Source organism: Anomalospiza imberbis, chromosome 7 (genome assembly GCF_031753505.1).
Source record: "Anomalospiza imberbis isolate Cuckoo-Finch-1a 21T00152 chromosome 7, ASM3175350v1, whole genome shotgun sequence".
In the NCBI taxonomy this organism is placed as follows: domain Eukaryota; kingdom Metazoa; phylum Chordata; class Aves; order Passeriformes; family Viduidae; genus Anomalospiza; species Anomalospiza imberbis.
The window spans coordinates 28098116-28121986 of NC_089687.1; the positions used below are offsets into that span (position 1 = coordinate 28098116).

A 23871-nucleotide genomic window follows, 5' to 3' on the forward strand; every position below is an offset into this window, starting at 1 on the left:
GGCTGCAGCACTGGTAAACACCACGTGGGATACCACGTCATCCAGGGACGACAGCCTGTGCCTGAGAACATGATTGCCTCATCTCCTGGTGTCACAAATTTGTCCCTGCTGAACGATGCAAATCACCATCCAGATGCTGGGAATACAACTCTGTGAGAATAACAAAAAGCACTGGGACTGCGTGAGCAGCTCTGTGCTATTTGCCATGAAGCTCTTTTGAAGGGATTTGTGTCTCAGCAGCATGACAGTTCTGGGAATACACAGACAAAGAGCTTGGGATCCAGTCAGCAGGCACAGTGTGGAAAAACAAAACAAGAATAAATTATGCAGCAGATACTTTTCATAGCTCTGAACTTTCTTTTATGTCAGAGGTGTTGCTTACGGTTAAAGACAGTAGGCAGGAATTCAAGAGCCCCAGAGCTGCCTGGAGCACCTGGCCCACCTTGGTGTCCCTCCCTGTCTGCAAATGGTAGAGGAATGTTGCCGGTGCTGTAGTGACAAAGACAACACTGCCACATAAACGAAGTACATATCATTAACAACATGATAATGTTATCAGAAAGAATCCTCAATGTTTCTCCTCAATACATCTTCCATCTCTTCAAACTGCACAAATGCAGTTTTAAATAGTTTGGGTTTAGGATTAAATACCCCGGGCTGCTACTTCTTATGCACACAGGACCAAAGACACTAAAGACTTCACCATCAAACAGGAAAAAATTAGTGTCACCATGCTTTGCAACCTTAACTTCTCCAAGCCAAAACCTGGCATTGTGTGTGCATGTCCAAGAACAGAAAAATCCCCTCAGTGCAAGAAGCAACCCCTCTCCAGGGTGAGGGCAAAGCCTGGAAATGTTTCTCAGGGTGGGCCACAAACTGTGTTTGTCCAAGGACTGAGACACGCGTGGACGGACGCTATTTGGGATTAGATGCACTGTTTGGGGGACAACAGCCCGAGTCTGCCCTGCCAAGACTCACATCTGAAGTCTGCAGAAGCCAAGGGACTTCACACCCCACGTGAAAGTGCCATGCCATCCGCTCTCCCTTATACATATTCTGATTTCACATTTGAGTAAACAGGCAATTCAGATTACAGATTTTGTCTGAGGCAATGCACAAGATGTCTTCAGGTTCCAAGAAGAAACACACGCCTCCTGAGCATACTTCCAATATTTTGAAGACATTCTTATTTTACAATGATCTAAAAACAGAAGTGGCCTTAGCAAAATAGTGCAATTCCATTCATGTACAGACCAATTGATTTATGTCTTAGTCTCCTTGTGATTTTTATTTTTAAACAGCTGGTTCATTTGAGCAAGACGAAGAAACAAAAATTATTTTGAATCATCTGTCATGAGAAAATTAACGACAAACTAGCCCTCTCTGACAGAGCTGTCATAATTCTAGAGACACCATTAAAAAAAAAATCTGTGTGCAATGCTCCGTTTGAAGAGCCATCTGTTTGCTTTGAAAACTGGCTGTGAGCATAATCCACTTAAGAAGAATGTCAGCAAAATTGTGTCAACACCTTAACAAACTAAATACTGGAGAGAAGCTAGAGTAAACTTTACAAGCATGATTACATTGAAACAACCTTCACAGACCAGTCATTGTAAGCATCTCTGTGCACAGAACCATCCTGCTCGCCCTTACAAACAAAGCACCTCTCTTTCAGATAAGGAGAGACCATGACAGTCCACTTCAGCATCTATCCATCTATCTCCCTTCTGCTACTGGTATCATCAGCCTTTGTGAAAATAAAAACTCATGAGAAAGTTTAAACTCAGCATTTGGCAGGACAGTGACTTAAGCCAGACGAGACTAATCAAGTGTTCTAACAAAAAATGATCAAGGGGCCATTTTCATTTAGCCTTAGGGAACATCAAAAGTCAGGTTTCATACACCTAACTACAAGTATAACTGCAGAGCTTCAGCACAAATTAACATTACAGGACAAATAATGCAGCTGGTCAAGCAACTGCAAGATTATAAGCCTTTACCTTGACAGGTTAATATTGCTTAGAAAACCCTTAATCTGACATGGTTTTAAATATTTTTCAGTTCCCGTAACAAGCCATGAAAGGCTTTAAGAAGCACAAGTAGCTCTAGACAGACACTGGCAATGGCTACAGATGGGACAAATTCCATGCAGTTGTAGGTTCAGTTGGTTTTTTCCAAATAAAATACCAAAGTTTTTGAGTCAAGATAACAGCTCTAATACCCAACAACAACCCACTCTGAGGCTGAGGAAATGAAAGCTGGGTTTGGTCAGCGGCACCATTTTGTGTTCAACTTGGCAATATTATTTCTTTTATATAAATTGCATGTATATTTCTATGAAAATATAAATATATGTGCATGCACACTAATAATTACTGTTTCTATGCTTTCTAGGAAACACCCTGCAACACATAGGCCAGGTTGTGAGGACCCCAGTTATGGCACTGGCAGCACCCACAGCCTCTGTGTTGGCAGCACCCGCACCAGCGGCTGCAGGAGGACCCTGAAGGCCAAGAGTGGGCCCATGCAGGAGTGAACTGCACTGACAGGTGCCCCACATGAGCACCTTGCACTGCTCCTGGTGAAGCAGAAAACCCTACGCTGAGCAATGGGGCTTTCCTGGCGTTCCAAACTGGCTGTGTTTCCAGGAAGGCTGAAGCAATAGCTGTGAAAGCCATTTTCTAATCTGCTGCTTGCTAAAGCAGACAGTTGCTTATCTCCTGAGCAGACACATTCTCTGACAGCACATTATGGGAGCTTTTCTCTCCAATCCTCAAGGGCTAAGTAAATACAAACAAATAACAGAGGTTTTAACACCCATCCCACATTATGCTCATGATATTACTGTTATTTTTTAACTTATCCTCAACAAGTCAAGCTCTTTCATTACTATTTAATCACAAAGTAAAATCTCCAGAGGATGCCAGTGGATGCCAGCGGGTGGCTGAAAAAGCCAGACACAGTCAAATAAAACAGCCGCAAGCACCGCACCAGTCCACATTTCAGAGGCAACACAGGCACAGTAACAGTACTGACAATCTGTGCCAAGGGACTCCAAATGCTGGAGAGCTGCTCTCACATTGGGATACTCTGTGTGGAGGCAGCATTTACTGCAAGGGGTACATTTTCAAAATGTCATAGTAGGACTAATTGTGTTTAATATTAAAAAGGAGGCACACAATTAAATGATTGCATATGGCTTTGAAAATGTAATCTTGGGTAGGAAATCATTAATGAAAAGATTAGACTGTTACATTAAACTTATTACAAAAAGCAGATATTTTTCCATGCATCCTTCAAAGCTAAATGTGGGAACAATTGATTTGAATTTGATTATGATACATTCATATTTCAGAACAGACTACTCCAAAAACAGTGTTCCTGAATCAATGCAGACTGTAAAAACCCAGCCTTTTCATTATTACTGCAGATAGTTTGTCGACAGCTTTGCTTTATTGTCTGTGACAGAGATCATAATGCACATGTTGGCATGAAAAATTACTGTACACAAAGATTAGACACAATGCTATAATCACTTCTCACACACTGAAATATAAAGGATTACAAAAATGAGTTACACCAGAGAAAAAGCAGGGTCCAAATGTTACTTGCCAATTTATCTTTAAACCCTCGCACAGCAGAAATTCACTTCCTAACAGGAAAATAAAAAGGCCACAAGTATAAAAGATGGCATTTAAATGGCATTCCTTGTGTGTGGTGTATCATTTTAGGTCTGGGTTTTGGGCACAGCTTCTCACTTAGCAATTGTAAACCAAATGCAAGAGCTTGTTTCTACCTGGCTGAAACCAGCAACAACTTTGACACTGAGTAAATCAGGTGATCAGACCAAGTGCTCGCTGGGACCTGAGTCATCACATTTTGCAGGATGTGCTGGTGATTTCAGACATCAAACTGAGCATCTCATTTTGGTATATCAGCATGTTACTGACAGCCCATTTCTTCTTCCCATTTTCCAAAGTAGGGTCTAGCAAAAATTTTCAAGAAGGAAACAACTGGGAATCAATTATATCACACAGAGAACAGATCTGAGATGTATGGAAAAGAAAACATCCACCTAGGGAAAGACAGTCCCCATTATATATAAAGTGCTGAATCTCTGTAAGCAAGAGCAGCAAAGCATAACTACTGCGGAACAGATTATTGTGTGCAGTTTTGACACAAGTTTACACAATAAAAACCAAATTAAATTATCTAAGGTTGTGCCAAGCACCAAGGTCAAAGCTCTAGGGCTGATCTGCTCAATGCACTGTAGCCAGCTAGGAGAACAAGGCTGAGGATGATGAGAAAGAGGAGGAGATGGATAGTTAACAGGAACAATCTCCTATTAATTCTGTATTTAAGCCACATTATTCCTTATGTCATCTTTTCTCCATTTACTTCATGAATCAGCCATACTGATGCCAGCTCCAGGCTTTCCTGCCTGTCTGTCATTGCACAGGGAGCTGAGTGGGTAGCAACTCAAGCTCCTTTTCCCAGGAAAAACACCGGGAAGCGCAGAACCAGCCCTGACTGCTCTGTATGTCCCAACTGGCTTACTCCTTACTCAGGGAAAAAAATCCCGCTCGCACCTGATCTTTGCATGAGTCTCAAAAACAAAACCATGCCTGCAAGAAGCACTCAAGGCCTTGAGGGCACTCACTGCCTTGCCAAGACACTCAGCCCTAAGATGACACATCCCAGCAGCCTCCTGCCAGCAAGCATCTAACCTAAGGACAACTGCTGGGACAAGAGCTAAGGAGCAACTATCTCTGCAAGTACCATCTACAAAGCACAGTCTCTTTTTGAATGCAGACAGTTGTAAGGGAAAGAGGACAACATCAGCATTACTCCAGGTGGCTGGGAAAATTCACAAGGTAACTCTGAAACAATCTGGTCCCATATAAAAGCAGAAAGGTCTCATAGTAGTTCAGGGGAAAGTGGGTGAGAATCTGGGTTACAGCACTTGCACAGAGCCCATTCAGCCATGGCTTGCCCTAAGCACCCAGCAGGATCCAGTGGATCAGCTTGGTCCTCTTGGAGACCTCTTGGTGTTCAGACAGCATAGCAAAGGGATACAGAGGAAGTGAATAAAAATTAATAAACACATTACAATAGAATGAATAAATAAATAAATAATGAGCAAAGGAAGCAGAAATTACAATGGCCCTAACTTGTAACGCAGACCAAATGTTCACCTCACTTGTGGCTCGGATGCCATTACACACCATGGGCTGTACACACCCAGTGGATATGTGACTGCAGGTGGGCAGTCTGACCCAGGGATGGGGCCTGATGCTAACCATGCAAATGTGATGTGCTAAAAACAATATTTGTTTTTATACAAAATAAATGTTACCTGAAAACCAGTTCCATCTGATTTTAATTACTTTTATTTAAACTCCTGAACTAGACCAATCTGACAGTTGTCGAGAATTAGGCCATCCCATGCAAAACCCAAAACTTTTACACTGACTTCATTTGCCATTTGCATCTCACCCAAAAGGTCTGCATTGGAGAGGATGACCTAAAGGGGTTTACAGAGCTATTCTGCATGAGCCTGGTTAGCTTTCTAGGAGGCTGGTGACAGTTCATTGCACAGCCAAGCAGTCAACCCAAAGCACATGGCATGACATAAATGGTTGGGAAGACAGAACACCATCTGTCTCTGCTGGTATGGCACTCCCTTGAAAAACACCCATAGCATTTCTTGCCTTCTTCTCCAGTTGTTGGAAATGTGCAATTAAAATCTAAATGGTTGTGCTGGATATCAAGAGACAGCCCCCACTCCACCACACTGGGCGAGGCTCCCCAGTTATTACAAAACTGCCAGTCCACCACTTGTATATTCCCAAATAATGTGACACAGCCAAACACAACCCCCAGAGCAGCCTGGGAGCTGGAACTGAACAAAGAAGGAGAACCTCAAGGAGAACCTCAATGAGAACAGTCAGGCAATTACCAGAGAAGCAAATACTTAGAAAACCTTCTGATTCTGGCTGCTGGCCTTGCCAGCACGAGGATATCATTGCTTTGTGCAGCCATGGCAACTTAGGAAAGAGGGTCTGTATTTGTAATTCTCTTACAGGATTTGCCTGACAAGACAAAGGCGAAGGACATACATGGCCAGCTTGCTCTCAAACTCAATTGAGTGCCGGCTCCAACCCCCGATCAAAGCCTGAAAAGGAATTAACACCAAGCATTTGTTTGAACACCAAAGTGGCAAAAGCACTCATGCTACAGTCTTCCCTACTGATCTTGAAAAAGAGCTCTTCACTGAAATCCAGGGGCTCTTGCAAATCAATTGCACTGCATGGCTGCTAATTTATTCCTTCGAGCAGGCATTTTATGTATTAAAAAAGTGGGCTTTTATTTTTATTTTTGAAATAAATGCCTATGCATGGGGATTTAAATTGAATTATGTTATATCAGGCTGTCAAAAGCAATGAATGTGAACATTGACTGTAACTGTGCTGCAGCAGGAATTTGCTCTCAGAAATAATGTCATTAATTTGATGTTAGCCATGTGCTGAGCAGTTCAGCTGCCTGTGTGTCTCTCAGGCACTATGTCAGGCAGACAGTTTGCAAGCACAGACACAAATGTACAGACTCTTGCTGTCAACCCCTCCACGCTAGGAACCTGCCTTTTTTGTGGTGATAAGTTTAAAATCACAGGGTTGGCTGGAAGCCCAGGAGTGTAGAACTAATACTAAGAAAACCCCACACCTCTGAAGAAATTTGGGCACTGTTTATTTTTGAAACACAGCCATGAAATGAAAATTGAAGCTGTATGTCCAGGCACTTATTTTTTATGCCTCCTTTCTTCACAAAACCCAATTTCTCACAGGTACCAGTACCAGCACTAACTGGTAACTCCAGTAAGGTCCATGGAGTCCCAGAAAAACAAAACAAGAGGAATAAAGATGAGGCAGAATGTGCACAATTTTTTTTGCATTTGATTTTTCTGAGTAAAAGGACCAGCTGCAGGAAAAGAGATGTTTTGCAGCTGATGAAAGTCCTGTGAAAGACAACCCACAAGCAAAACATTTGGCTGGAACCCCTTGCTCCCTGGTGCCCTCTGTGCTGACTCTCTCAGATGCACAGGCTGCAAGCACACAGTTAACATCAAAATCATGTCCTTCATCGCAGTGTAGCCAGCAAAATGTCCCTGAAGTTCATCAGAGGCTGGAAAGGGTTTAGTGGTCAACTCCGAGCTGATTCTGTTTTGACTGAAGACAACATGCATCTGGTGCTGGTTTAGGTTTTTTTTAGGGGGAGGGAGTGTTGCAGCAATGTCAAACAGTCACTGCTCTCCTTTGAATTGCTGGAGATACCAGCTCAAAAAATACCTACAGCTGTGTTTAATGCTAACTGAAATAATCTGATCAAGATGAAATCAAATTGTGCCAGTCAGAGCAGATTGTTTGTGGACAGAGCACCTTCAGGATTGCTCCCACATGCAGCTCCTAAGGCTCTGCTCCTTTCTGCCTGCCACAAGCACTAGTGCCTTAGCAACTATGTGGTTTGCAAATGCTGCTGGTGCAGTGGCTGCTGGCCAACACCACCAGCTGACTGGGCCATGGGAATCTGCAGAAGCCATCCAAGCTCCCTATTCCTACTCCCCCAGATGGGACAAGGCACCCCCCTCCTCCCTTCATGCTAGGAGCTGTGGGCAGCCAGTTTCTAATCAGTTCACAAGCAGCACAGGCCACAGACAACTTTATGCTGATGAAGAAAGCTTTAAGCTCAGACCAAACCTCCAAATCACATGAAGGTTTAAGTGCAAAAAGAAAAAAACAGCAGAAACCACTGTCTAAGTACTAGGAGGAAACAGGTTTTTATAGGATCTCTGAGCAAATGCTCTGACTCACTTCATCCCTGTCCAGGGATCAGCCCTGTCATTCTGGTGCCCTGCAGTCAAAGGCAGGTTTGCTGGTGAGACTGGACAGTGAGCTCAGCAAAAGCAGAGCTGAGCCACCTTCTCTGCTCATGATCTGCCAGCCAGTGGATAAAGTGGCTCCTGTGGGCCTTACACGCTAACAGGGCTTGTTTCCCCTGGGAGAATCCCAGCCCTGCCTTCCCAGTGCAGATGTGAAATCAAGTACAAACAGGAGCAGATAGGGTTATTTTTATAAGCAGAACACTGACTGACCCAGCAGGCAGAGAGCTACTGAAAGGAAGCAACTGAGAGGGGAGGAGAACATCAGCAGGGGTCAGAAACAGGCCTGGTGGAAGTGAGAAATCTCTGTTTCTCTTTTTCAGAAGGATGGGAATTGAAACACAGCAAACTGAGTGAGCCAAGCACAAAAATTAGTGGTGCAGGATAGGGGTAGTATTCATTTACAAATTCATTGCCCCAATATGTCAATGAGGGAAAATGAACGAGCATAATTTACAATCCATTACAATACTATGCCACAGAAAATACGAGGCTTTTCAGCCAAACTGATCTCAATTTTTAAGCCATTACTACAGATGGCTGTAATAAAACCTCCACAGTTACTGGGGAGGGTTGGAGAATATGAGTTTAGACTATCCAGCATCAGACCACTGAGATACCCTCTGAAGGAAACTGTGCTGCTGCTGCTGCTGGCAGCCGCCAGTCCCAGCCCGTTTATCCCAGACTGCTAAATTAGGCTGCTCAGGTTGTTCAACTACCACCACCACCAATACCTGAAAAGGTAAAAAGAGCACTTTTTTGCTTTTCTGTGCCTTCGTGTGGCTCAGCTCCTCCCCACTGCTACATACACCAGCATCCCCAGGTCACCACCCAATGGAGTGGGAAGCCAGGGAACAGAGTGAGAACTTAACTGCAATTATCACCTCTATTATTACTATTCAGAGCAATCACAGCCTATCAGTCAGGATCTTCCTGCCAATACCAGACCTATGGCTTATCTGTAACACAGGAGGTACTGGAGAAAAGAGCTATTAAATATGCATTTTTAACTTACTCCTCTAAGTCTGACTGCTCTCATGCAATCGCCTTTCTGACATCAGAAATGCAATCTTTTTATTTTTGTGATCTAAAAATAAATAGCAGCTGCCTCAGCACATGAATCACTGGTTTTGTCTCTGCTTTTCTCCTCAAATAGATCCCACCTGTACCTAGGGAAATGACCCATAAGAAAATGTCCTTTATGTCCTGAAGGTTTTATCACCTGGCACTTGAATTCATCTGACCCACGTAAAAGAAGACTGCAGCTGTCAAAAATACAAGATTGTAGTTTCCCAATCCGTTGTTCCTACAGTAAAAACTTACTTCCACCCACAAGTACTTGGGCCTCTCATTGCTCTAGCTCCTGTGCAAGGTTTTTGAAATGCCTGCTGCATTTAGAGCTTATGGGGTCTTCTACCATGATCTAGGGGAGAATAACTGCAGAACAAATGCCTGGTCTCCCTGAGAACCCACAACTTTCACTTAATGCAGTCTGTGGCTTTTCACTGTTCCAGCCATCCCTGCAGACCCCTATTTCCAATAATCACACATGTAAACACAGAAGTCTTTACTCCACAGCCTTCTACTGCTAGTGGCTCCAGACAACAAAAATGAATCAATACCACCATTGAGTTAAAGAGCATTTTACTTGAACCACAACCCTCAGAATATGTAGTGGTGTGGATGAACACTTTTCAATGTCAGGAGGCAGTCATGGAAACTACACTGGCACAATGAAACGTGGAAGGTCATGCCAGCAAATCACTCCCTGCTGGATTCAGAGTTCAGCTCCTATGACTCATATACTCACACAAGTACAGAAGTAGTCAAAGGTCCTGGCTAACAATCACATTATGCACATTCTGACATGTGGAGAGAAGATTTCTATCAATGCTCAGGAGGGAGAAGGTGAGGACTTGGCTTTCACACAGAGACATGCCAGCCCCCAACTTCAACCAAGCACAGGGGCCAGGAACTGCTCCATTATAAAATATATAACTGGATTTCACTGAGGCCACTGACTGTGCCAGGGAAAACCCAAACACCATCTTAGCAACTGCAGAGGAAGAAGTTCCAATGGAGCAACCAGCAGTTTTTATTGCCTTCTGAGCTCCCCTGAGGAACTATCCTAAATTTGCTACCCATTTCACCACAGGGAGCAAGTTTTGTAGATGCTGGCATGTAATTCACACAACAAAAAGGGCAGTCAGCTTGTCATAATTTCTAAGCTCTGGGAAACTGTATGTTATCCGCTAACAGGAGCGGTAAGGAGCTCCAAATATACCCCAAGAGTAATTTTTAGAAAATGTCGAACCTCTTATCACACACTATTCAAACACAACCATTTCAGGTGAGTACCAGTTACAGCTCCCAGGGAATGGCACAGCACAGATTTAACAATAAGAAAATGCTGGAAAAAAAGCAGTGTACAAGCAATTCTCTTTTAATGTTCTTGCCACATACAAATCAGTGCCCTGGTCTCTCTTGATACTCAGAAATTCAGAAAGTAGATGTGGATGGAGGCCCACCATGGAGACCCACCATGGATGCCTTAGAAGCAGAGCCCTCCACTCCCTGAGGCTTTCAGTGGCATGAATAAACTTCCAGGCAAGGTAGTGTGGGCCACTGCCAATCCAGGAAGGAAAAGGTCTCTCCAAGCCCCTCGGTGAGTGCCAGGCACTGGGGCAGTGGTCCTGCCTTGGGCACTCACCCAGTGCCACACAAGGGCCCAGAGCAAAGGCTTCCAGCCCTGCAGCGCTGCCTCACTGCCTGAGCCATGTGGGCAGGGCTGGCAGCTTTGCGTGGGTTACACTGCAATCCAGAACACCTGACAGAGGCAGCTGGTCTTTGTCTCTTGTTCTTTGTCAGTACAGCCATTGACAGAAGCAAGAAATGTGTGAATTTCTGCAGAAACTTGTGCTTTCATCACACCCTTTTTAATTCCTATGAACAAGGTCACATTGTCAGATTGGCACAAACTACATTCCCAATTTCCATGTCTTCCAGGTTGTGTTAATTAGCTCCACTGCAAGTACAGCAGTGTTTGATATCCATACCTCAGATAAAAACACCACTGTTGCAGGGGAGGGAGAGGGTGGTGGCAGAAGTTGCCTAAGTTCCTATGCCACCTGCAGTTTCTGCCTGCACTGTCTCTTCCTGAGAGTGGTCTGTAAATGCTGACCCAGTTTTTATACCCAAGCAATTCTCCTTTGATGGGGAATCACCGTCACCCCTCCTCTTCCCACTGCCTCCCCTCAATAGTTCCAACTTTCCAGCACAGTTCTGCCCAAGCACATATGTGCAGGAGTAGCCACTTCTCAAAAGATCTTCAAGAAACTTGTGACTCTACCTGCTGATTTTTCAAATAACCTCTTCATAGGTGATAACCTTGTCGCTGCCCAAAACAGCCTTCAGAGAACAAACTCTCTTTGTATTCCACCTGAACGTTATTAATTACTTTTCCAGTTGCAGAGGCTTTGGACCGAATGACACACCCCCTCAGGAGAAGCTGCCCTTCACACCCAGGTGACAAAATCCCTGCCAGGCTGGTAGAGAACAGTGACTTGAGCAGCACAGATGGGACTCAGGCTGTGATGGGTCTGCCCCAAAGGCACAAGCACAGAAATGCCAGGTCCCACACAGCCACTCCAGAGCAAAGGTGACACAAAATACAGAGGAATAACTCACAGGAGCTACATCTTGGTGAGGGGACAGCATTAGAGCTGTGCAAAGCTTAGTCTAAATCAAGGGTGGGGGTCACAGGCTGTGAGCCCCACACTGGCAAGATTCAGATGATACAACTGGGGCAATGCAGAGGGAATGGGATTTGAGGCTGGGGAGAAGAAACAGTAAAGACTGAGATGACAGCAAAGCACAGAGAGATAATGGAGTTAGGACAGATAACCAAGCTGAGGGCTTCGCTGAGCTGCCAGCCTACACAAGAGAGAGAGCTGGGCATCTATTTTGCCTTTCAAACATCTTGACAAGCCTCCATTTGCCAAGTGACACTAAAAGTGTTTTTCTAAGCACAGCACCTCAGTGTGCCAACCCTTGGCAGGGCTCAAAGCCCATGCTGCTGAGGTGGCCCTGGCACAAGGGGTACCAGGCACAGTGACCCCACATGCTCCTGGCTCTGTCTCCCACCACAACACAATGCATCTCACCCTGCATGCACAGCCAGCAGCTTGGCATCAGATCCGTGGCTTTTGGCAATTTGTCCCATCACTCAAAATAAAAGATATCACAAGATTGCTTGAGATCCATCTCTGGCTTATTTTAGTCAAATTCAAGAACTCAGAAAGGTATCACTCAAGGCTTTTCATACCACCTTTATTTTTTTCTAATCTCTTCCTTTTGTGTCAAAGTTACTGGTTTTTTGCACATATATTTGATGGCCTGTCTCACCTCCTGTATACATACACGCATGTGTGTTTGCACACATACAAACTCATCCCAATGGATCTGAAGGAGTAATATTTAGACCTGAGTTTCAGAACTTTGTTTTGCAGTTAAAAAAAAAAAAGTTTATATCAAAGGAAGGCATGTCACAGTACTTGTTTTCTGGATGAACTTCAGTGACCCTCCATTTTTGGGTTGTAATACACTTGGGACCACACTAACTGCAGGAAGGTCTTGTCCCTAAACCCACCATTGTGAAACACCTGTAGGAGTAGAGCCATGGTGGTGAAGGAAGAAGAGTAAAGTGAGAGAATTGGCAGAAACACACATTTCTGCTCAGATGACTCTGGCCATCAGCTCTTTCCCCAACAGCCAGATGGCTCCCTGGGTCTGCCAAGTTCTGGGTATCACCATGGAAAACAGTACAGCCTCATACCAAGCACCTTCCACACCAAATATATGAGCAGAGCTTAGATCCACAGCAGCTAAATATTCAGCAGCAGGAGGAACTACACAGCTTCTCACAGGCCTTTCCAGTGCTATTTTTTTACCAAAATAGGTGGTAAAGGCTGGAGAAAACAGAGAAAACTGTGTGTGCTCCCTGGAAGAACAGAAACTATTAATTGGCTTTGGTTCTGCAGGGGCTGTGTGCCACAGGGGAGTCAGTGCTGCTTCTCAACAACACCAGCACTGCAGGCAGGTGAGTGCAAGCCCATGTGGGTCCCCATGCCTGGACAAACACAGATAAACACAGACTCTGCCTGATCTCAATGTCTGGACAATCATTCCTTGTCAGTGAAACACTCCTGCTGTGACATTATTCAACAAAACCCCAGCAATAACTGAGTAACAGGGGACAAAGTCTCTTCTCTTTGTCAAGCTATCCTGGGACTTCACGCCCTACAGAAACTCACAGGACCATGAAGGAGATCATCAACAGCTGTGAACTCTGGTAATATTTGCTCTCTGCTTAGTCCCTACTATTGCTAGCAGTTGGTACCTGAAGATTTAAGATTGTCTGGGTGGTCTTCACATGTATTTTAAACACACAAATATTTAGCTTGTTCTAAATCCAACTTGTGTCTTGGAATTTTCCCTGGCCAAGAAAACAGAGACCTTGTCAGAAACACCATTAGGGCTTCAAAATCTCACAGGGAACAGCCAGGTGCCTAGAGAGGTCATGCTGTACTTGTTGAGACCGCTCACTACATCCTCCCCGGCGCAATGCTCTGGCAGCATGGCTGAGGGCCAAGAATAACAGGATATTCCAGCTGATTAACTAGTACTCCTGATGGACTGGGATTACACTCCTTTTACCCTAATACACAGTGTTGAAGCAACTTGAGAAGTTTCCATCACCAGATACAACTGACAAAATCCACAGAGAGTGTCTGTTGAAGAGCTCTGGTTCCTGCCTTTGGGCTTGGGCAAAACAAACAAAAAACAGTGCATTCACCATTTATGGAGGAGGTCTTTATCAACCAAATCAGTAGAGAACAGCACTCGGCTAGGTACAAGAAAGATCTGCCTATCCTGCCTAATAATCACATGGTTTGGTTCCCTTGGTTTACAAAATACACTGATCAAAACAGCTTGGCATGTGAAGCACAACACTTACACTTACCTCCTTATCTTGTAACTCAAGATCATTCAAAGGACTCTAAATCTCCTATCCCAGAAAAATCTTACAACACCTCCACATACAGAAGAGCTCTGGAGCCTGTCCTGAGAGCCAGGAGCACAGACTTTGCCCTGGAACCAGCCCTGAAGCTGGGAGCCTCCTCTGCACTCATCACCGCATTCAGAGTACACAAAGGTCTGGGAACAAGTTGTGCTCCCATGTGGCTCCTCCAGACTCTTTCTCAGATTCAATAACGAAAAACATAAATCTACCTCCTCCCTCTTTCCCTCTACTTTTAAATTAACTGCTTCCAAGTAAGCAGGTTAGTATTTACAGGACTAAATGGATGTTGACCTTGATGGCCCTCTTCACCTTGTCTCTAGCACTCTCAGAAAGCCAGCTGTTTTTTATTAATTGTCTCTTTTTTGTCCTTCAGTTCACGTGTAAGAGACCAAGCAGATCTAGTCACTATGTGAACCATTAGAACAGCTCTGCATTTTCTCACTTTTGTAAAATCTGCCACTCAATCACAGACTGACTGGCTCAGATAATCTCCGCTGGAGCTGGCACGTCTTGGCATAAGGCAGCAGATCCTTCAAAAGTAGCCAGGGCATACAGTCTGGAGAGGTTTAAAAGTTTGAAACACTGCTCTTAGTTCAAAAGTTTGAACTACATCAGCAAACCAAATGCAAACAATGTGGGAACTAGAAAGCAGGAAAGATATTTAGTCTCTCTGGAAAAAGAGCCTTTGGGGTAATCACATTCAAAATGCATTTCTCTAGATTTGGGTATGAGTAGACATGAGGTGAGTTGATATGGAATAACACACTGAGCCCTGCATTTAAAGGCAGGCATGAAAACTCCAAGCCACACAAACCACTCCTGTCTACTGCTCTTGCTGGACTATCACTGTCAGAAGATGACAGCAAATCACAAGAATTTGTTGCTAAGACACTATGGCTTATATTCAATCAATTTTTGACGTTTCACAAATTGAGCACCAACGTGCTTATGTCCACAAATATATGCTGAGAAAACGGGGGAGATATGGTAATCAGGAATTTCTGGGGGTGAGCGGAAAGCCTAACTGACACTTGGAGCGAATAAAATATATGAACATAGAATAGAGCAGCTTTGTGTGGACTCATGAATCCATCATGCTCTCACTTGAGATCTAGACAGCATAAATTCTCATGCAAATCCTTTAGCAACAATTAAATGATATGTGGCAGAACAGATTGTTACATTGTGCTTAACTACGTATAAGGTTTCTATGATTCTGCTGTGCTGCTCTGTTATCTGCTCTACAGCATGCCAAGGAAAAAAGCCATGGTTCATGTCTAACTGCAGGAAAAAGGACTGATATGAAAAGACCCATAAAAATATCTCAAGATTTTATAATTCTGTAGAGAGTATCCATTCAAAAACACTTCCATAGTGCACTATAATAATCCTTAAATTAAGGCTGGGAATGAACCTAGTTCTTCCATGATCATCAGAAACTCTGTGTTTAAGGTGCTTTAGAATATCAATCACTATCTGATAAGTAGTTTTTCTTCAAAAAGAAAACTGATACCGTATAGTGATGATAAATTCACCTCATTAGGTGAGGGCAGGTAGTCTGTAGGTACATCTGGCAGAAATCTCACTTTTATCTCTGCAAGTAGCCTTAAAGTGTGCATTTGGGGCTCTGCCACCCAAGTGAGGGGTCTGGGATGCTGCAGGCCTCCCAAGCAGCTGAAGGACATCATCCTGCAAAAGTGCTATCTCTGCACAATTCTGCTGCATAAAATCACATACGCTAGCGCTAACATTGATCACAACCACATCATAAAATTGTGGATGCCTCCTCCAAAGAGAGGACTGCATTAGCAATTTAATAATTGTATGCCTTCTGCATTCGACAGACTTCTCAATGTATCTAATCAGCATTCATTTAAATGCAGGATAATTAACAGATACACTCATGGATGAGAGCTGAAACAAGCCCTGAAAATGTAGCCACTTGATGTCTTGTGTCATGCACTAATAGTTGGAGTCCTAGTCAGGCAGAACAGACAGACTTGAGACAGCGGAGGTAAAATCTCATCATGGGGAGCAAAAAAAGATTTAAAAACACATGTGCATTTCAGAGCAGACTAGAATCAAACATTCGAATCTTTTGCCCTTCAGCAGAAGACCAAAACAGTAAATACCACTTTTACCTTCTTTTCCCCATGTTTTATCTTTAAATAAGCTGGCATGTTGGCATATTAACTATCCAGATATTTATCATCAACATAGAAGTACCTCTTGGTGTTGTTTCTAGACTTTGTATGTGCTGACCCACCAAGCACAAACAACCCAGAAAAATCTGTCTGCAGGCTGTCAAAGCATGTCCACATGAGAGCAGTAAATCTGAATCACAATCAACATACTCAAACTTTGTTTGACTTACTCGCCAGGCTCTTGGGACTCAGGTGGATCCCAGCTTCTTTGTTCAAGTGAACACCTCCTGGCAGTCTGTGACAGTTTTTCCTCAGCAAGGAGAGCAGTTTTGCATGCAGGTTACAAGTTTTCTCCCCTCAAACATTCTCAAAAATCCATATAGCAGTCATTGAATCAGTGGTTTGCGCACGTGATAGATGCTAAGAGTGCCTCAGTTACTGCAAAATGCTTGGTACAAGATCCCATGGGAGAGGCAGACAGTGGGCTGAAGAGCCCCAGGAGAGGTGGCAGCTGGCTCTGTCCTGTGCCGAGAAGGCCAGGAGCAGACCCAACCTGGGTCATCAGCAGGACATCACCCACAGGTGAGAGTACCTGACCTGAAAAGCACCCAGTGCTCTCCAGTGGCACTGAGGGCAGGGGTTATGGCATCAGCTCAAGATCAGGGGTTATGGCATCAGCTCAAGGTCAGAACTGCCCCAAGAGGGCTTCCCAGCTTCTGCCTTCCAGGCTCTGGTGCTCCCCTCTCTCCCAGCACAGGCAGGAGGAGCTCACTGCAAAAGCAGCCACTGAACCAGAGCAGAGGTGGCCCCGCCAGGCAGGCGGGAGAAGCACCAGCATCTGAGAAGAAGCACAAGCCCACGCAACTACATAAAAACCTCTGCTCTGGGAAAGGGGGAGTCACCTGCTTTAAAAACAAGAAATACCTCATGAAAATGAATCATGCCCTTCTGTGACAAGGGAGGGTCACACCAGAACAATTGCCTCAGCTGAGCTGAGCAGCTTTGCATGCCTGGTAGGCTGAAATTAAGGATTTCCTAATACCATGGTCCCTGTGAGGGGGTTAACACAAAACTTCTTTTGCTGCCTTTGCATTCTACTGACACTCAATTAAATACAGAGAGGAATATAAAGACACAGATCTGGTGCTGCACGGAAATAAAAGTTAAACTAAATTTGGGATCATAACCATTCCTGTAATACTGCTGTGACAGCATGATTCTTCTGTCTCGTATACTTAAGTTATGCCTCTCAGTATTACTGACTGCAAACCTGACAGTGTTCTACACAACATGGAACCAAAAGAGGAAGGTGTGACGTTTTATAAATATTGATGTCAAAGCTGACTTGTTAGACTGTCACCAAGTTATAACATCCATTCTTTTAGTGACATTTTTACCTTCTGGCAAACAGTTTGTCCTTACAGTGGGTATTACTAATATGTAATTAAGTTTATATAAACTAAGGAAGAAATTGACATACTATTTTGATTCACCTCTAAAAAGTACTCCAGGGCATTTTTAAACATGACAAATGACCACAGTTAGGATTTTTATAAAATACACTTTAATCTTGCAGTCTGTAGCTATTTAATGATTTTGCCAGTAGCAATTTCTTATTGCATCTCCTCTTTTATTCAAAGCTTACCTACTGCAATGAGTCTTTATAAAGAAACACATTAATTAAATATGTCTTGGCTTCACTAGCCTAGGAAAAGACTATTAATCATTTCACAGCACAAGAACAACATAATACCTGCTATTGCTCATGGGCACCTCACACAAACTGACTCCTGCCACGTGATGTAATTGCCTCCAACAACCCTGAGCACACAAAGAGGCTTTCTCTCATCAGCCATTCACTCACCCCACCTCATGTAAAACAGCTGATGCATTGTGAGATGTTATGGGATTTTTTTTTCCTTTTTCTTACAACCCTATAACAACACCTAGTGAAATATATTTGTAATGTCCACCCTGCCACTGGACATAGGGAGGACACCTAGGGAGGACACCTATGGCTTGAGTGGGGCAGGGTTGTCAGTCTCTTCCTGCCAAATCCTCCTGAGTGGCTCTCACCAGCACTGTGAGGTGCTCAGTGCTAAAGAGGAGATGCAGGTTTGTTATGGGCAGGGTCACTGAAAGACAGTATTTTTAAGTGAAAAAAGAAAAAAAATTATGTAAAATGAGAAAAATTACTGATTGTTTCGTATCACACACCCGAGGTACAACTTCATTCCCAGTTTTCTAATGTCATCCCTGAGCTGGACTTCAGTTAGAATGAAAAGATGTTTCATGTGCATTTCATGGATAGTTGTCACAAACTCTATTAATATTTTATTGTGTGAGAAAGGTAGAAAAGAATTTGTGGCTTACAAATGAAACAAGTAAATTATTCCTTGACCTTGACTAGATTTTTAAAAAGCTCTTTTAAGTAAATTGACAATATGTGCTAGGCAGAAATTATTTTCCATGGAAAATGTTTCTTTGATACTCTACTTGTACGATCATTAATCATAGGTCACTGAGAGGTGCAAACTTCACGTTTGACAAACATCTAAAAAATCAAAACATTTAGAGTGACTCTGATCGTTAGACATTTGTTTTACTTAACACAGCAAAAGGTACTCAGATTAATGTTCAGAACTGCCTAGTGTGCTTTTGGCGGGGAGCAGGAGGATGACTCTAGCTGCTAACCTCAATTGCTCTGTGTGGAATAGGTTATCTATTTAAGTCTGTAACTTTGAACTGGTTGACTTTTCTCTTCATGAGAGATCCCATTAACTGAGCTGACACGGACTCCATTCCTCACTTCTGCATTCTCTCATGGTGAATCAAGGTATGAAGGAAACCACAGGTGTTCCAGGTCTTCTCTAACCCTTCTTTACCACCAATGGTCTCTTCCACAGACTTCTGCCCTTCAGCCTCTCTGTTCCCAATTCCTTTTTCCTTCTCCTGCTCAAGACATGTTAAGTGCTCTTTCCAGCATCACAATGGTGACACATACCTGTCGTACTGCTGTTGCATGCTACATTTAGGGATATATTTGATGAGGAACTTAGTGAAAATTCCCTTTCATCAACTGGCTTGCTCTGGCATTTCAGCAAAGGGAAAGGCACTGGCAGGTCACAGGAAGATGCTGCCAGACAGGGCAGCCTGGGAGCTGGAGCAAGGGAGCAGCTGGGACAGCGAAGGGAAGTGTGATCTATCAGATCATGCAAACCATAAGCCATCTTTCCCCTTCTGTTCAAGGATTAGATAAATTCCTTTCACAGCTTCCAAAACAGAGGTGTAATTGATATATTTGATAAATATTAATAAATGGGGTAATTGATACATTCCATTAAAAAAAGAACAACATGTGTCTTCAGAATAAGTAAGATGTACAGAGAAGCTAAAAGAGCAAAGGTTTACTTATAAAGTTAACATGAGACAGGACGTGGTACTTTCTGTGCTTACCTTCAGCACTGTGATATTCCATGCAAAACTCTCAATGGCTTTGCTTAATTTTCTTCCTTTCAAACCTTCTTTTGTCCCAAGGTTATGAAGCTCTTCATGGAATTCCATTCCTAAAAACACAGATTGCCACATCACTCAATGTGCAACTGATTTTCCCTATAAAATGTTGAGTGAGCATTTTCAGTCTTGCAGCTGGGACTTCCTACAACCTCCTTCTGTGCTTTCTCCCCTTCCTTTTCTTTTTATTACTTCATCCTGGGAGAACATTTTCCAGAATAAAGGTGCCACGTACAGTTTTGAGGTTGTGCTTCCAGTTGGTTTGTGGCTCTCCTTGCCAGTGCTGGGGTTCCACACAGGCACTGGTCCCTGCACAGACACTCCTCCAGCACTTCTGCCTGCAGCCTGCACTGCTGCCAATACTGCAACAAAAGGCGATCACTTGTCACTCTCCTTGAGCTGATGACTTTGCACCTTGGAAGGCTGTTTGACACACGTGGAAGATACCTGTTCAGCACAGCAAATGCAGGCTCCAATGCACATCTCCTCATTAATCTTCATCAGTCATACAGAAAAGCCCTTGTACTCCACAATGATAAATTACATCAGAAGCACATAACTCTAATCACAGGATTGCAACTCCTGCAGCATGGAGAACTGAGACTTCCAACCACAGCCCTCTTGCATTTCTTTGCTAGTTTCTGTGGCAAATGTCTGCAGACCTCTTTCCAGATACAAAAATTCAGGAAATCTGGGAGCAAATCAAAAATCTTAAGGTATCCAATTAGCCCACCAATTTCACAAGATCTGCACAGTGTATGCAACCATTTCTCTGAATCTGGTGTGGATTGAGAGACAAAATGGAAAAGAGCTGCTTGTGTTCCCTTAATTTGTACCTTACAAAGGCCAAACTGGCACTAAATAACTCCAAAGCATCTCAAGTCTACCCTGGCTGAACAAACCAAGCTCCATCTCCAGTTGTTTCATATCTCTCCCTCCCTTAATACTTTAGGATAATTGTCACTCTTGAATTTGAGCTTCATTGAAAGGACATCAAAGAAATGCCAACAGAGAGAACATCTGTACAGTGTAGATGCAGAGGCAGCCTGGCAGGTGGCTGAAGGACAGTCCAAGCCAGGCTTGCACTCAGCACAGCTTGCCCAAAGCACTCCTGAAAGACTAACACTGGCTTTCCTTCCCAAGCACCAACCCCAGGAGCTCAATAACACTGAGGCTGTTCAACCCCACACAGTGCAAGAGTTCTCTATTGTTTATCATCCAAAACTTCACCCACTCACAGGCTTTGCTTGTCAAGGCTAACGGAGTTCCTGCAGTACATTCTTTGGAAAACTGTCTAAATAACTGCACCCCAAGCAAGAATTCCTTGCAGGTGTGCTTCATGCCAACTGATTTACAAATCATTTCACTTCAATTAGTAAAAGAAAACCTTCAAATTACTTGTTTTGTCCTGGGAAAACATAAGAGAGCTAATGGATCTTAGCTCTACGTGGACAGCCCTGCCTTCATGCAGCATCCTTTTAGTTATTCTTCCCTCTTGACCTCACTTCTCCATCTGTAACTTGGATACAGCACTGCCCCAAAAAGAGGGAGCCACAAACATTTGTTAGGCTGCAGGCAGCAACACCAGTGAAAGCTTTTAGCAGGGTCAGTCCTCCAGGCTGCTGCTGACCACTGTGCATTGGGCTGAGCCTGCACATTTAAATAAAACAACGATAAAAAGCCAGTCACACAAGAACCAGTCCGGAAGAGCCAGCAGGACCCTGAGGCACATGGAACCCGCCCCAAAACAGGCTATGAAGCAGAGGTCTGGTGGAACACATGTTCAAAGGAAGCAGCACGGGGGTGAGGTAAAGGACAATGTCACAGGCAATTATACCTCTGACACCTCTTAATTTTGAGTGCTTCATCTCACCACATTTAAAGTGTTAGATAAAAATTTGCCTGGGTAACATTTGCAACAAACTAATTGGCAAATGAGCATGAGGAGGGATATCTCTCTCTTAGTCCTTTCCTCTTCCTAAATCCCATGGCTTCAGAGAAGCACTTCGTATCTCTCCAGCTGCCTTCTCAATCAGAAATGTTAAGGCTAATAAAGCAAACAAAAATGAAAATACAAGAAGATGCAGCAGCAAACTGAAAACATTTGAAAATTTTCTCTTTTTCTAGGGGGAAGAAAGGGGGAGCTGCATGAAACTCTGGAAATCAGTGTGGTGGCATGGTACTGCACGGTATTTTCCATACACATCTCCCACTCACAAAGACTCCAGTGCCCAGTCAAATGTCATGGGTTCTTCTCTCTGCAAAGATCAAGCTGGGCAGAAAGGTGGCTGATGCTGCTGAGAGTCTGCATAGTTTAGTGCTAAGTATTGCTCTTAAATTATACCTTCTAGACACCCTCCTGGTGCTACATTTCCTTGTTACTGCCCCTTTCCTAAACCCTCTGCACACAATGAAGGCTTTGGGCACAGGAATTTTATGCTGCTTACGCAGATACACAGAACCCAAGGCATGTCACAACAATGAGGCCCACAACCTCCAGCCCAACACAGCCACTTGCCTCTTGTCCCTTTGCTACCACAATGCCAGCATGGCTAAAGAGCAGAGACTAGGTTCCATCCTGCTCTTGCACCACATGAAAGCAGTTAAATGCTACTGCTGAAACAGCTTCCAGTTTCTCCTAATTAAAAAAATGAATTAAAGTATTAACTACAAGACAGCAGTTTCATTCATTATTTACATTTAATAGAAGGAAATGGCTGTAGCCTACATCACTTGCCAAATCCAAAAATGCCTATCAGAAACAATAGTATTTATAATTGTTGGGGTCCTGTGGGTATAGAAACCTCTTGCCTGCTCCGTGTTCAAAGGAAAAACTGAGCTAGAGAATGCAAGTAAAGGCATTATGCCTTCTCACCCCCCTCTTTTTAATGCCTTTTCAGTTCATTTGACTAATTTAAATGCTGTCAGACAGTTCAGAGCTGTAGAGCAGACGGAGAAATAGCTTCTAAGATGAAAGCTGAGTATTTTTGTCTGATCACACCTGCACTGCTATTGGAAGATGAGCCTTCAGGAGGGTGGAGCATGCCAGAGAAAGACCAGAATGCTCACTTACATCCAGGTGAAAAATGCTATATTAGTCACAAACTGTAGAGCAAATTATGGCACATTATTTCCCATCTTCCACCCAGAACTGCTCAATACAGATGGATTACCTGCTTTCTGGCACTGAACAATCTTGTCATGAGTGGTGTCTGCCGTCTCAATAAGAACCCTGCTCTCTTGAATCATCTGTCAAAAAAAAAAAAATTAGCATTACTAGGGTTTTCTACAACACCTAACACACAGAAAGTACAAAGGTTGAAACTGGAGAGGAGGTGTGCTCTGAGAGCAATATGGTAAATATTGGATCCTTCCTTCCTTCCTATGGAGGCCTCCCAGAGCTGTATCAAGCTAAATATCAGTTGCTCTGAAAATGTTTTGCTCCAAAAGTTAATGAACAGCTGTTTTACACCCAGGAGACACCACTGCAAATAATATGAAGGAAACACAAGTGATTTCAGAAGAAAACAGATTTAGCAGACAAACTTAATTCTGAGTTCAACTAAGCCCTTTCTAACTGGTATTTTCTTAGAGGGGGAAATAAGTATAATCCTTGACATAGGTGGTTATTAAAAATGTTACCAAGTCATGAATAGAGCTGATTTCCAGAAGTATTTAAGCCTGTGCTGGATTTTATTCTATACAACAGTTCAGACATCTATAGTAGTTCTTGAGTTTCTCCTCTGAGAAACCGAGATCCAAATCCTATCCTATCCTCAATATTTCTGTTGAAGCTTAACTGAAAAGACGACAACACAAAAAATCAAAACAAAACCAAAAAATTCCACCTAAAACCAAACAAACCAAAAGCAACAGTTTCAACAAGCCTACTCACAAGTTTCAAGAGACATCCCTACTTAGAACAGCCCATTAACAGCAAACAAATGAAGGGTCCATTACCTGACAAGTTTCCTGAGCCTCCCTACATGCAAATACTATTCTCCTTTGATGGCAACATGCCTCCAAAACCTCTCAGAAGCCCAGGCAAACAAGAATATTGCTCCATTGTTCTGTTTTGTGAAATTGCAAAAGGTGGTACATACATCTGTTACAGAAGGCAAGAACATGCTGCATAACCAACTGTGTCTGAGGATAACCTCACTGTCCTGGGATGTCCACCACAAACCTCGAACCCA

General features: G+C 43.4%; 1 protein-coding gene across 3 annotated transcripts in view; it reads right to left on the reverse strand.

The window, feature by feature from the left end:
* PLCL1 (phospholipase C like 1 (inactive)) overlaps positions 1-23871 on the reverse strand; it is a 182826-nt gene that overhangs the window by 3128 nt on the left and 155827 nt on the right. For all 3 annotated transcript variants that reach the window (XM_068196255.1, XM_068196256.1, XM_068196257.1), the window contains exons 4-5: positions 22849-22924; positions 19619-19728 (exon numbers count right to left, since the gene is read on the reverse strand). In XM_068196255.1, coding sequence (XP_068052356.1) covers positions 19619-19728; positions 22849-22924 — 186 coding nt within the window. The remainder of the gene's footprint in view (positions 1-19618; positions 19729-22848; positions 22925-23871) is intronic.